This window comes from Pseudovirgaria hyperparasitica, assembly GCF_010093815.1.
Source record: "Pseudovirgaria hyperparasitica strain CBS 121739 unplaced genomic scaffold EJ05scaffold_4, whole genome shotgun sequence".
Taxonomy (NCBI): Eukaryota; Fungi; Ascomycota; class Dothideomycetes; order Acrospermales; family Acrospermaceae; genus Pseudovirgaria; species Pseudovirgaria hyperparasitica.
The window spans coordinates 330,636-344,830 of NW_022985552.1; the positions used below are offsets into that span (position 1 = coordinate 330,636).

The window sequence follows — 14,195 nt, forward strand, 5'->3', positions numbered from 1 at the left end:
GAAGGCGCTAGCGCTAGAGGACACCTTTCAACAACAAACTATGCCAAGACTACTGGTACTTGACAATGACCACCGTATTGCATCCACTCTGGCAGCATCCAGCAGCTTCTATTGGTCGCAACAATCCCTTTGCGCATTTTGACTCATTGAATAGGAACGGTAATACTACCGGAGAGGTCAAAGGCCACGTTGATACAAGTTTGTCTACCATTACCATCACCGCCCTCGATGTCCGGGTACGGAATCTCTTCCAAGTCTTGCATTCACAACGACGTACCTTAGCGGCTGGTGGCTCCAATGCACTCACAAGGTACGAACGCATATGTGGTAGATCTAGCAAAGTATTCAAGTATACAATATAGCCATTCACAGCTGATATCACAAGTTCAAGAACTGCAGTTCGCGCGCTCCCAATCCTTGGTGGCCTCTGAAAGTAGGCTTATCTTCTTGGCATGACTTCTCGATGAGCGCAGATTAAGCATATGTCCTGTCTTAAGCTATATTAGGAGTTCACAAGAATCCTCTCGACTGTATATACCTTTGACGATGTACTTACCAGGGTACTCAAGTCGATGTTCCATTATCTCTCCTACAACTAATGTTCAACCTGCTCCTTAGTGAGTGAGATCTGTATAGCGGCCGCCCCCACCGGTTTTGAGGATCAGCTCCAGGATGGCTGTAAGACGTTGCATTCAACCTCACTGCTGTCCTAAGACAACGGCTGAACCCTACTTGGCCGCTCCTGAAATGTTATGGAGGGCAAATGCTTTAATTCGAAGCAAATCTATGTTCGAATGCATTAAAGCGTGTCGCAGCGTTAGCTGATGCCTCCTTGGCGAACTGTACCAACATGTCCGACGGACACAACTTGGTTGACGCTCTGGAGGCCTACCTTGGCCTGTCAGAACCCTCACGCTCCTTGTACCTACAGGATGTACTCAAAAGGGAGGTCGAAGATCAGATTCGATTTGTCAATGGCAGTCCGACTCCGCTCGAAAAGAGCAAGCGAACTCAGTATATGGCATCCATGCCAAACGCGCATTTCGAAGCTCTCAAGCACGACATAGTTTACGAGTTACTCAAGAGAGGAAGGTCCAGTACTTATACCCTACCCGTAGACCTCACCGATTCTGCTGTGACCGCCTCACAGTTGAGAGATCTGCGGCCGATTGTTCCCAGCTTTATAGATAACATGGGCCACGAGCATTTCCGCACTCTCATTGCAGAATTCGTCTGCGAACTAGATAACCGGTTGGCTACTGTAATCGATTCAAGTGATACTGGGGACTCGGATTCCATGTATGCGTCGTCACTGCATTCTGGTGTATCTTCAGTTGTGGAGACGTCGCAGACTGAGCTCACAGAGGCATCAGGTCTCATGTCCCGTTCACCACTTGAGCCTTATGACGGATGGAGAATACTTCATCCGTCACCTCTGATGGTGGATGTCCGCCCATTAGTGCGGGAAGATTTGGCTAGATCCAGGTTTTCGCATGTCAGAAGCAGACCGACTTCTATAGTATCCAGACCTCCACCACTTCCTGCAACTATCACGGAAGAAGACGACCATGATGACGAATCTGGTTACGATGCAGATGGTGTTGCCAAGTATCGACCAGCAATCAAGCGTTCTTCAAGTCACAGGGAGTTTAGTAAAGTTGGTGCTGATATGCCAGACGCGAGACCTGCCACACTACGTAGGAGCAGTGCGGAATCCACATTGGACAATGCGCGAGCAGCATCCGAGAATTGGAACGACCAGGGGACTGACATATTGAATGCCCCAGCCACTGCCCCGTCGATCTATACGAAGGCACGTAATAGCGTTCGCTCAAGCTGGAGGATGAGCAATTCCTACAACCGTAGAAGCATCAAGAGAGATAGCAGCGTATCGAGCCACCATAGCTTCTCATCTGCCAAAAGCTTTGCTACTGCGCAAGCTAGTCTACATAGCGCGGAGGCTCATAATATGGCATCTTCTACGAAGTCCAGTGAATGGCTTGATTTCCTCCGATCTCTATCCTTGATCCCGGACCAGATGTCTGAGTTAAACTGGTCAGGGAAAGGGCAACATGTAGAATACGAGCCCTCGGAAGAGAATGATATACCCATTGTCGAGGAGAACCTTCTTGGCCATACAGCGAGTGCTGTTGTTCAGAGTGTACGATGTAAACGGATCCGACTTGCTCGTAAGACCATTTCATGCAACCGCAAATTTCGAAGAGAGGAAGCAATCAAAGAAGTTGAACATCTTCAGCGTGTCAAGCATTGCCACGTGGTTCGAGTTGTAGGCACGTATGTTGTCAAGCAGAATTTATCGATCCTCCTCTATCCTGCTACAGAGTGGAATTTAGAGACCTTTATTGTGTCTTTGAAATCGGGAGAGGAAGTCGCGCCCCGACGGGACCACCTTGTGGGATTCGTACGTTGTCTTCTGGAGACAATGAATTTTCTGCACGATTCTCTCATAAAACACATGGACATCAAACCCAAGAACTTGCTTGTCCGAGATATTCGGCGCTCGGTCCTTCGATCGAGAATACCAGCACCGCTTAACCATTATAAGGTCTACATTGCTGACTTTGGGATCGCTCGCTCGTATCGGTGCTCCGAGGACGCCGAGACCTCGGGCAGGACATCCTTCACGAAACGTTATGCTGCTCCTGAGGTGGTTGACCAAGCACCTCGTGGCTTCAGTGCCGACATATTTTCCATGGGATGTGTATTTCTGGAAATCATTGCCGCTGTCTTCGATACAGAGCTGGCTAGTAGTGAGCACAGCGAGGGCTCTTCGGCGCCACACGCTGATGAGCTAGACAAGATCCGTGAGAACAATCCAGACTATGATGATTCATATCAGGCGAACGTTACGGAATTAAAAGCCTGGCTTGTTAGACTTGGTTGTCGACCCAAAGATGGTGCCTTTTCTCCAAAGTTCTGCGCCTTGGTCGCCGCCATGATCAATTATGAGGCCCATGATAGACCGACGACTGAGGATATTCTGATGTCCAGCTGGTTACCAATTGGCTGTTCAGATTGCCATAGTGACCAGGATCCGTTTGAGTCAGCGTCTCAATCAAATGAGTAATTTGTCATACCTAGGCATTAACAAAAGTGATGACTCGAGGAATTCTTCTACCACTTCAGCACCGCAGCTATGTAGCTTATGTTGTAAATGCACTTGGAGCAGACGCTGACTCGAAGCATATCTGTGGTACCGAAGTCACGATGAATTGGAGTTCAGGACACATTAGACGCCATTTATTCACCCCTTTGTGGCGTGGAGCGTGTACTCTCGTGACGCCCAAGGATTGATCCGAGAAATATCGGGCGAAGAGGTTCTTCTCAGGCACTTCTCATGTCAATAAATACTGCGACTTGCTCACTGGCACTACATCCAATAATGTGAGCTGACAGGCTGCATTGGGCAACCTCGATCGTATTGACTAGTAGCACTCAAATACTGCCTCTGTACACTTGTATACATCTGTAGCTCAACATTTATCCATACTTGAGGCCTCTACAGGTGCCTAGCCACAATTAAGTAATACCGTAACAGGCTACACCAATGAGTTTCTCCAGCACCTAGCATGGATCACACAAACACAACCCAGAACTTTACATAATTATCGTACAAAACCCGGTCGACACTGGTTATTGTCTACGACGCCGCAGGCATCACCATCATCAAGGCTGGTGCGAGAAGCCACAAAACACAAGCCTCGACACGCCGCCGGATACAATATGGACAGACTATGGATTGCGCCTCACCCGTGTACCACGACTCAGCACCACGTCCATCGTCTATCCTATACGGCGCCAATCCATGACCCTCACTCATCGCACCGCATCGCATCGTAGCGCATCGCATCTCGCGACCTCAACACCATAAAATTCCCCGCCCACAACGCACCCGGCGTCCTGGCACAGCCTTCGAAATTCTCCGACGCACACCCACCCGCACACGCACACCACGATGCAGCCGAACCTTCCGCTGCACGCAGCCCCCGGCCCGCGTACCGTCTACGACCCAACAACCACAACCACACCCAGAGCAAGCTTCACGACCAAAACCACACCCATAAAACCATCCCGCACGCTCACACCCCCCTACCCACCCAAATTACCATCCCATATCCTCACCCACCACGACCAGACAGGCGGCAACTTCCAATGCATCCTCGCCCTCACCACTAGCAATAGCAGCAGCAGCAGCACACATCTCCTCGCCATCCTAGCCGCCCACTTCGACCGCGCAATCCACCTCTCCACCAGCACTAGCACAACAACAACACACCAACCCCCATCGATCCCACGCGGCCGCACAAACAGCGGCCGCGCAATCGAATCATTACATCATCATCACCAGCACAACAACACCCCATCATCAACAAGCGCACGCATCCTCGACCTCGGCGCCGAATCAGTCGATCTAATCGTCGTGCACGACGACGGGGATGAATTCTCTCACACTGACACAGACATAGCCTCAGCACCATGGTGGCGAGCCATAAGCCGCGTCCTGCGCACAAGCGGGACAGTTGCGATATGGCGCGTGGACCGCGCGTATTGCTATCCGTTGCCGACGACGACGGTGCGGTGCGAGGAGGTGCAGCGGTTGTTGTTCCGGCTGGAGGATCTGAGGAGGGGAGTGTGGGATAGTAGTAGTGGTAATGATGGTAGCGGTAGTAATGCTAGTGGTGGACACAGGGACAGGGACAGGTACACCGGAATCCCAATGCCATGGCAGTACGCAGGCCTGGAGACGCCGTTTGACAAGTACGCGATGCAGCGCATGGTGTGGAACGCGCGGGGTGAGGCGGATGCGTTGGTACGTATTCTGTTCGTTTGTGTATACCGTCCATACATGTATACTGTCCATGCCTGTATGTGCTTGAAAAGGGGGCGGGAATCGCACCATCGACTAAACCTCACACGTACAACAGGGCGAATACTTCGCCGGCATCGAATCGAGAAGACTAGATGAGTGGGAGCACTTACTTCGGACAACGATAGCAACAAAGACAACGACGAAGTCTGACAACGACTCCAACACTGCACACGTGATAGCCTCAACATTCGCACAGCTACGCGACGTGCTCGGCGAAGGCGTGGAGGAGATCAGTATGGTCGGACCGACAGCCCTGGTGACGATGAAAAAGATATGGTGGTATACGACTAGGCTGTACTGAAAGGAAGGAAAACACACTCTCCGTCAATTAATCAATGAATAACTAGTGGGTTTGGTCTGGTCTGGTCACGTGGGGTGGGCTGGTTATATTTTCATTATCTGGAAGGGAAAAGAAGAGAGTTTTGTCTTTTGGTAGGACTTATTGACGTCGTTATCACTCTTATTAACTTCCGAAACGACAAGACATTCAGGGGTTCGGACGTCTGCAGAAATGTACATAACTGTCCTAACATTCCTAGTATCTCGAGGTGGTAATCAGGGGGGTCAAGACACACGTCCACGGCTCACTCATCTCGCAACATGCGATCACTCCTCAACACGAGTGCACATCGTAGGATGCGCTGATACTTATTATCGCAGTAGGCAATGGTCATCCATTTGAATAAATACACGCACACGCACTGGAAAAGCCAACAGCTCGACAATTCTCCCCCTTTCAGTCTCCCACTCCACCGCAGCAAAGTCCCTGGAGATCTGATAATAATAATAGTCGTTCTGTATCCCCCCCCCTCCTAGAAGCTCCAAATGGCGCCAATATCCCAGCGCCCGCTAAAATCATGCTGTCAAGAAAGTGTGCGAGGAAAACGCCCGACTATATCTTCCATGTTCGTCCCTCAGAAGTCCCCAACCAAACCTCCCCCCCTAGTTCCCTTCCTATTTCAGGATCACTCCCGACTTGAAGATTTGTTCCGAAGTATGTTCGAAGAAAAGTTGTGTAGATTATATATGGCCCCCATTCTTAGCCAGGCACTGAAAGTATATCTCCTCTTCCATGAACCAAGTGACCCCGTGGCTGCTTCACGCGTCCGAGAAATCATCCAGATCGTCATCATCGTCCACCACATCCGTGAAATCCAGATCAACAAGCACACCTCCATCGACCACGACGCCCCCTGCATCGTCATCGATATTCGCAAGTTCTGCGTTCATTTGTACCTGCATCGCCTGAGAGAACGTGACGAATTGCTCGTCGCTGACCGGTGCGTCATCCTCATCGTCGCCCATCTCGCCGTCTTCACTCACGAAATTATGTAGATGGTTGTCAATGGCAGTGAGCGCGCTATCGGTGGCAGCAGGCGTATCGTCGTTGAACAAGCCAAAGAAGAATTCGCCAAGCTGGGCAGCTAGCTCATCGGCAGCTTTGGCACCCTCGCGTTCGTGTTCGCGGCGTCTGCGGTCGGCCTCCTGAGCAGCTAGGCGTGCTTTGCATTCTTCCTGGAGACGGCACTGTTTTTGTATATGTGGTTTCTGGTCACAATGGGGACAGTGATAGTTCATTGAGCAGTATCCGCAGGGGCAGAGCTGGTTTCCAAGCATGCAATTCTGTGCAACATGTCAGTATGATAATAAGCGTTCTGTGAGCGATTCTACTAACCTCACAGACGTATACGCCGCACTCTTTGCATTCTTTCAGAGTCGCCGGGCACCTTGATCTGGAATCGCCAATGGCGCGGGGAGATTGGCAGTAATAGGCACCGCATCCTTCCCACTGAACCGGATGTCGTGGATGACCTGGTCGTGGCACCCTCGCGTGTGGTGCATTTGCCCGTTGCGAGGTTGCATGAGATGTACTGGTCACACGGTGTCGAAGGTCTGACACACTGAGTGATCGAGGACGGGTGAATGGCATGTTGTAGTACGAGATATCGAGGTTGTTGTCTAAAGCTAAGCCACGTGACGATATCGACGCAGCCATGTCGGTCGGTGGATGTAGTTCCTGAGATGGGACGCTAGTGTGGGGAGGCGGAGCAGGTCCATTGATATGCATAGCAGTAGTAGATGGTTCTATCACAGTTGAGGACGTTGCCTGCTGCTCATCTGCGAGGGTGCCCACATATGCAGGAGGATTTCGTTGAAAGGCTGGTATCACAAGCTCATTTCGGTCGGCTTTGTAGTTCAGCACGAAGTCTCTTTCGGTCTGCAGGTCACGGAAGCCGCACTTTCGAATTTTCAGCGCACGGAAGTCATGTTCTTTACAGAGCGGCTTCTTGCAACCCCTGCAGGAAACCTTCCACCGGAAACTGCGATAACAGTCTTGACACAGACTCCTCGGGCACGTCGATTCTTGCAGCATGAGGGAGTCTTGTGTGAGGAATGAAAGAATGTTCATGTCTTCACCTGACAGCTGCCCGTATAGGCCATTGGCTTTCAGATTTTTGAGCCTTCCTGACGGTATCGTCGATGAGAACTCCGGGTCTTTGAATTCCGGACTTCGGGGAAGAGGTGCTGCACGTATTTTGTCTGCACCTCTGCCCCCGATTGAATTCCCAAGGAATGTGATGCCACCGCCACCCGAAAATATTGGTTCAAGACAGCACCAGTGCATATTGAGCTTTAAAGGGCTCATGTTAGCCAATATATGGGGGTTAGCTACTGCTCCGAAGTTGTTGTTACCTCCATCCTCGGAGTCAGAGTCGCCGTCATCTGGCCGTTCTGTCATCATATTTGGTGAACGTGTCGCTCCGGGTGCCCACCAGAAACGGTCATTAGCCGGGGATTCGGAGCGTCGTACGTTCCCCTCAAGACTAATCGAAGCTTGTTGAGCTTGATGTGAATTCGTCAACAGGAACTGCTGGTTGCCGAAGGCTTCTTCTGTAAAGTGTCGAGTCTTTGCGCGTTTTCGAGGTACCGGACGGTTGAAAGCGCAGCTCGCACAGAGAGTCTTCCTGCATCCCATGCAGTGCATTCGCACACTACATTGCTCGCACCGCTCAAGGATATCTTCATCACACTGGCTGCATTTGACGCCGTCCACAAAAGTTCTGTGACTCTTTCTCAGGTGTGCTGGAACGTCCTTCCCCTCACCTAAACTTGATCCATCTTCAGGGCCGAGGGCTTCACCATCATATCCGGTTTCAGCGTCTTCCCAAAGCCGACCATCTGAGGTTCGTTGAGCAGTGCCGTGTGACGGGCCTATGCGGTTACAGGATCTCCATAGCCTGTCGAATGGGACCCATACTTCAGGTGTGCCAGGTGCAGCCCTGCCGTTGTGGTAGTCCTTCCTCCTGAAGCATCGTCCAGCCGGGGTCGGACACCAAGCTGTATCTGTCCAAATACCAAGCTCATGACAGATTTCGATGAGCTGATGTGTTGGCTCAGAGTCGGAATCTTTTCTGGCAAGTGACTGGGGAAGATATGGCCGCCGGCGGTGGTGACGACATCGATAGGCATATAAAGACTTTAAAGCGAGTTCCCCTTTGACGGCCCACGGGACGCCTTTTTTGCTATAGGGTTCTAGGAACGGGACCAGATGGTATTTGATGGATACGTTTTTACATCCACGGACAGAAAGATGCTGTAGCATGGAAATGCGCGGTTGCAGGACCCGCGAAACTAGGGACACTCCAGTCACCGCAGTATTGCACAAATCAAGGTTTCTCAATCGCGTTCCGAGAGGAACTACTACCTGTATCAGAAGACCGTCCAAGGCATACTGCTTCGATTGTCTGTCTCGTCCATCTGGGGTTTCGTTGCCAGGCGAGCCCACAACTGGAGCTGGTTGAGGTAGTCGGAACGATAAGGTCTTCCAGGCTAGTGGGTAAGATGCAAGGAATTCTCTAAGATAACGACTGGTGTGAAATAAGTCGATGATGGACACCGTGGGGAGCTGGCTCAGCAAACTCTCCAGTATTGGTGGGTGTGCGCTGATGACGGCCTCAAAAAGACTTGTTCGTGGAGCAGTCTCATATGTTTGGATATCCCCTACCAGCATGATTCCACCTCGTCCAGCAGGCCCTTGCCTCATAACTGCTTTCCCTGTGTCTCTTTTTTCACGGCTTCCCTCCACCACCTCGCCATTACGGAACACACCCTCCGCAGCAGTATCCAAGAACAACTCCACGCCGGCAGAGGAAGATACCAAAGGCGAGGCAATGCTCATGCTTCGTGAGAAGTGTTTGACTTGCGTTTGCTGTCTTATTCCAGGTTGCGGACTCAGTCCAAGACGATCGGCCAGTTCCAAGCCTTCCAGACAATATTCGCGACGCAGTGAGCACGGTGGTCGACACGTCATGCAGGTGCAATACAGGCGGTGTAGGTGAAGCGGCAGTAGCGAAGCCGACCACTGCTCCTGGGAGTCGCGGTGAAGAAGTGAGTGAGTCGGAGGAGCGTGCAGCAGAAGACAGCGTGAAAGTGAATGAGAGAGGGTATGAGAGGTCGTGTGCAGTCCGTTCACGAAGGTTGGGAGATTGAATCGCGCCCTGCCGCCTGGGAAGGGGCTACGCCAGATCCGGCTACTGGTCTTAGCGCCACCCCAAATATATACACCGGAGGTTAACTGTACCCATCACCAGCCTGAAATTGGCCCTGGTGTCGGCGACAGCGTCTGTTCTCAGAACAAAATTGGCTGAGACCACAATCTATAAGTCCATTTTTGGTTTATATACACATCACTTGTACTACTATATGGTACGTAGTCGTGCTTCACATTTACAACAGATACCGGCCATCGTGTACACACTGTGACCCTATCGACCGCTAACTGGCAGACCTATCATCTCCAACCACATAGCCCCGAGCGACTCCACGTCTCCCTTCTTCAACAGGCGCTCCTTGTCTGTCTATAGCACCTGACTCGTCATATGCGATTTCGAAGTCACTCCCCAATCCTTGCCACGTCCGTTTCGACCTCAGGAATTCTGCACCTGGAGAAACGACCCCTGCTATCTGCGCTATATCGCCTTTGGCACGCTTTACGACTGAAGAAGACATTTTGGTGCTCGATGTCAAAGCAGCAGCAGAAGAGCGATGACCGTTAGTAGTACGCATTGGACGACTATGTGAGACATAGCGACCCGTTCGTAGATCAAATTCCGGTGGTGCTGAATCGCCCTCGGAATCTACATCGTCTGCGTCTCCAATGGTGGCTTGGTCGTCTTTTGGGGCAGCATTATTCTGCTCCTCACCGATCAGGATGCTCTGAAAGTCGCTGCTCCACTCGCCTGTCCAAACCCTGTCGTTGTCGCTCCTCAAGGCCAGTTGTAGTTCGAATGGCGTGATTAGCGGCTTCCAGAATTCCTTGCTCTCGATGAGGCTACTTTCCCAACACCCAATCACGACCCATCCACCTATCTCGCTGAAGTTTGCGACTTTGGCTGCGTTGATCTTGCCTACAACAAAAGTGTAACTTTTCTTCCCAGCAGCTGCGATGCTGTCTCGAACATGATCTACAATATGCAGATAGTTCTTCACAGACAGAGTATTGATGAGAATACCAAATATGTCAACAGTGCTCTGACGAGTGATGAGAGCATATCTGCGGCGGAGAGTCATGGCAGACGAGACCGGCAGAGCATTGACTTCACCTCCATTATTGTGTTCTGTTGGATAGATGTGTATAGCGCCTACACGAGAGGACAGGGTCAGCAGTAACGCGGTCGGTGGCTCTGAGATATGGAACAATTGGTAGTCTTTCAATTTGTCTGGCAGCTCGCTCACTTCGACGGGAACAGTACGATTTGGAAGTGGCGAGGAGGGGTTATGCTCAACAGACGTAGCGAAGACGTTACTGTAGCCAGTTTCTTGTAGTCTACTTTTCAGTAACGTTAAATGTTCAGAATAGGGAATATCGGCCATAAGCACTATCCTGCTCTCTTTGTCCGGATATGTGTTGATGAATGTTTGTATCACAGCGTCTATGTTCAGCGGTCTCGTGGTAAAGACGTATATGACGGGCAAGCGCGCACTGGGAGAGAGACAGGAGCGACCGTAATGTACGATGACATCGGCGTCTACGTGTTCAGCGGCGACTTCATCTACACAGCAGGATCCATATGAGGTATCACCGAGAATGAACAGCTTTTCTTCCTCTTCCATCTTGGGAGGCGAGACATTGACATCCTGCAAGCGCTGCGAAAGTCTTGCAATTTCTTCCCCATGAACATCCGTCGGCGGAGGATCGCTTGTACAGGAGCAGGACTGTCGCTTTCTCGTAATATGAAGACCGCGGCTCAGTGCTTCAAAGACTCGTGTAGAATCCACCAACATATGATCGGGAAATTGAAGGGCGATGCGTCGCCATCTTCCGGCGCGAATCTCGTTCACTGTACGCTCGACTTCGTACGTGATGGCAAGCTGCTCATCGGAGAGCCGAGGCAGAGTCGCAAGGTCAATCTTGGGAGCGGCATCCTCGAAGATGTGTGTATCAGGAGTCGACAGTACGGGCGCGACTTGTGTCGGGGCGAGGGACGACGCCATTGTGGATGAGATGGAAATTGGGAAAACATGGAAAGAAATCTTAGGCGGGGTTATGTCAGCGATGTTGGTACACGGCGGGGGCGGTACCTAAGGCGCTGCTGCAGCCCTGGAGAGGTTTGGGGTTGGGTGCGCCGGGAGGCGCAGAAACGTTTTCTGCGTATTGAAACTTGGCCGCAAGAATAGAACTAAAGGCGCTTCAGCGCTCACCAGCCTCACAGCCTCCAACGAATACGCAAACCCTATATACGGCAAATTCACTCCGGATTACCGCCCTAGTTCTCATCATTCGCCATCCAGATCTCGGGCGGCCCTGAAATCCATGACACCGTCGGCAATAGGGTGTAAAGACGACCACAACTACAACGACTACGACGACGACGACGTCGACTACAATTTCATCGGCGCCATGTGAGCGCGAGCGTTACTATAATTACCTACCAATTGTTCGGCCATTAGAACGCCGCCCGGGCCGGCCTGAGGATCATCACATTATGCTGCGAACGTCATAGCCTGAAACTAAGCTGAGGCCGGGTACAACATTGACATTCCTTTTTCGGCACCGCCCAGCAGCATAAGCCAGCGCCAGCCTCTGGTGCATATAAGCTTCCATGCCCACTCTGACGTGGCGCGTCCATCTCGCAAGCCCATTCTTATCCATCGCAACATGAGATTTCCATTGTCTTTGTTGGGCGCGTCGTTGTTGACCTTGAAGACATCTGGTAAGCTTCCGTGGAGCACGCGACATCCTTGTTCACCCTTGCTAACCACCTCTTGCGCCAGCAAACCCGGTCGATCATGTCGACGCTGACATAATTTCTCTGCCGAAACGCGCAACACCTCAAGCTCCTAATGGATACACTCCTACTGAGGTCGACTGTCCTTCAGATCGCCCTACCGTTCGCGTCGCGTCTGGCCTTTCGAATCAAGAGACGGAATGGCTACAGCGGAGACGAAACAACACCGTCCAGCCTCTTCGCGACCTGCTTGGACGCCTGACCATCAATGGCTTTGACACAAACAGCTACATAGACAACAACCAAAACAATGCTACAGCTCTGCCAAATATCGCCATTGCCTTCTCTGGTGGTGGCTACCGCGCGACGCTGAATGGTGCCGGTGTCTTGTCTGCTATGGACAGCAGGACGGACAATTCGACCAGCAGTGGCCATATTGGCGGTCTTCTTCAGGCCTCTACATATATTGCTGGTCTATCAGGAGGTTCCTGGCTGGTTGGCAGTATCTACGCCAACAACTTTACCTCGGTCCAGAACATTGTCAACACCAACCCGACCTTTTCCGGCTCTCTCTGGCAGTTTCAAGATTCAATCCTTCAGGGTCCAGACCAAGGTGGTATTCAGATCCTGAACACAGCAGATTACTGGTCCAATCTTCATGACAGCGTAGATGGAAAAGCCAGTGCTGGCTTCAATACGTCCATCACCGACTACTGGGCTCGCGCCTTGTCCTTCCAGCTCGTCAATGCCACTGACGGTGGACCGGCTTATACCTGGTCATCGATTGCTGATGACCTAGATTTCCGTGACGCGAACGCGCCTATGCCCATAATTGTGGCAGACGAGCGTGATCCGGGAGCTAAAATCATCAGCTCAAACACGACCGTCTACGAGTTTAACCCCTGGGAGATGGGTAGCTTCGATCCCACGTTATATGCCTTTGCACCCATCAAATATGCCGGATCTAGATTCAATGGTGGCCAGATCGCAGATGGCGCTCGTTGCGTCCGTGGCTTTGACAACGCAGCTTATATCATGGGCACCTCTTCCTCCCTCTTCAACCAGTTCCTCCTTCAACTCGATGGCACCAGCGCGCCACAATTCATCAAAGATGCACTGAGCTCCATTCTATCCGAAATCGGCAATGATGAAAACGATATTGCCGACTGGACCCCCAACCCCTTCTTCGGCTTTAACGAAGGCACCAACCCTAACGCCCAGTCTGAGCGCCTCACTCTCGTCGATGGCGGTGAAGATTTCCAAAATATACCTCTGAACCCACTAATTCAGCCCCAGCGCGCAGTCGATGTGATTTTCGCCGTCGACTCCTCTGCAGATACTTCGAACTGGCCCAACGGCACCGCCCTTGTTGCCACGTACGAGCGCTCACTCAACGAAACTATCGAAAATGGCACCGCATTCCCTGCCATACCTGACCAAAATACCTTTGTCAACCTCGGTCTCAACTCGCGCCCAACATTCTTCGGATGCGACGCAGACAATACCACCGGCGACGCCCCACTCATCGTCTACATCCCCAACTCGCCCTTCGTCTTCGACTCCAACGTTTCCACCATAACACTCGACTATACGATCGATGCGCGCAACGCCATGATCCAGAACGGATACCTCACCGCCACGCGCGGCAACTCGACGCAGGACAGCGAGTGGCCGCAGTGTGTCGCCTGTGCGATTATGAGCCGCAGCTGGCACAAGAGCGGCGCCCAGGTACCGGACACGTGTAATACCTGCTTCCAAAGGTATTGCTGGGACGGCACGCTCGATCAGCGACCTGTCACGTATAACCCGGACAATGTATTCGCCAAAATTAGTGCCGGACCGCCTGTAGCCAATCCCCGTTCGAGTATGCTTGCGGGTGCGGTTGCAATCGCTGTTACTGTTTTGACGTTGTTTTGAGAGAAAAGCATGGAGAGCATGGTGTCACATGGGCTTTGTTCGGTGTTTTGTTTTCTTTGCATATGGAGCAGAAGCACGTTCGAAGGATGATGTTCTACAAAATTTTGGAATCTGAGTGTGCATGTTCGGGTCTTGAAAGCTTCGGCGAGTTTCGATGT

General features: G+C 51.6%; 5 protein-coding genes across 5 annotated transcripts; 3 read left to right on the top strand and 2 right to left on the bottom strand.

Moving 5' to 3' along the window:
* Positions 1 to 850: 850 nt before the first annotated feature.
* On the top strand, positions 851 to 3,088 carry EJ05DRAFT_536346 (kinase-like protein; the record flags this gene model as incomplete). Its single annotated transcript, XM_033749311.1, has 1 exon — positions 851 to 3,088. The coding sequence occupies one exon, from the start codon at positions 851 to 853 to the stop codon at positions 3,086 to 3,088; it is 2,238 nt and encodes a 745-aa protein (XP_033602632.1).
* Positions 3,089 to 3,610: 522 nt separating this feature from the next.
* EJ05DRAFT_474083 (uncharacterized protein) lies at positions 3,611 to 5,597 on the top strand. The gene is made up of 2 exons (XM_033743531.1): positions 3,611 to 4,831; positions 4,947 to 5,597. The coding sequence occupies exons 1-2, from the start codon at positions 3,977 to 3,979 to the stop codon at positions 5,190 to 5,192; spliced, it is 1,101 nt and encodes a 366-aa protein (XP_033602633.1). The 5' UTR covers positions 3,611 to 3,976; the 3' UTR covers positions 5,193 to 5,597.
* A 392-nt stretch (positions 5,598 to 5,989) lies between these two features.
* Positions 5,990 to 8,903, bottom strand: EJ05DRAFT_436318 (uncharacterized protein; the record flags this gene model as incomplete). Its single annotated transcript, XM_033741744.1, has 2 exons — positions 5,990 to 6,514; positions 6,567 to 8,903. 2 exons carry the CDS (start codon positions 8,901 to 8,903, stop codon positions 5,990 to 5,992), a joined length of 2,862 nt encoding a protein of 953 aa, XP_033602634.1.
* Positions 8,904 to 9,370: 467 nt separating this feature from the next.
* Positions 9,371 to 11,742, bottom strand: EJ05DRAFT_274891 (diphthamide biosynthesis protein). Its single transcript, XM_033740383.1, has 2 exons — positions 11,474 to 11,742; positions 9,371 to 11,425 (listed from the first exon to the last, which is right to left on the bottom strand). Exon 2 carries the CDS (start codon positions 11,384 to 11,386, stop codon positions 9,668 to 9,670), a length of 1,719 nt encoding a protein of 572 aa, XP_033602635.1. The 5' UTR covers positions 11,387 to 11,425; positions 11,474 to 11,742; the 3' UTR covers positions 9,371 to 9,667.
* On the top strand, positions 11,588 to 14,188 carry EJ05DRAFT_449895 (lysophospholipase). The gene is made up of 2 exons (XM_033742351.1): positions 11,588 to 12,105; positions 12,167 to 14,188. The coding sequence occupies exons 1-2, from the start codon at positions 12,051 to 12,053 to the stop codon at positions 14,035 to 14,037; spliced, it is 1,926 nt and encodes a 641-aa protein (XP_033602636.1). The 5' UTR covers positions 11,588 to 12,050; the 3' UTR covers positions 14,038 to 14,188.
* The last annotated feature ends 7 nt before the right edge of the window (positions 14,189 to 14,195 follow it).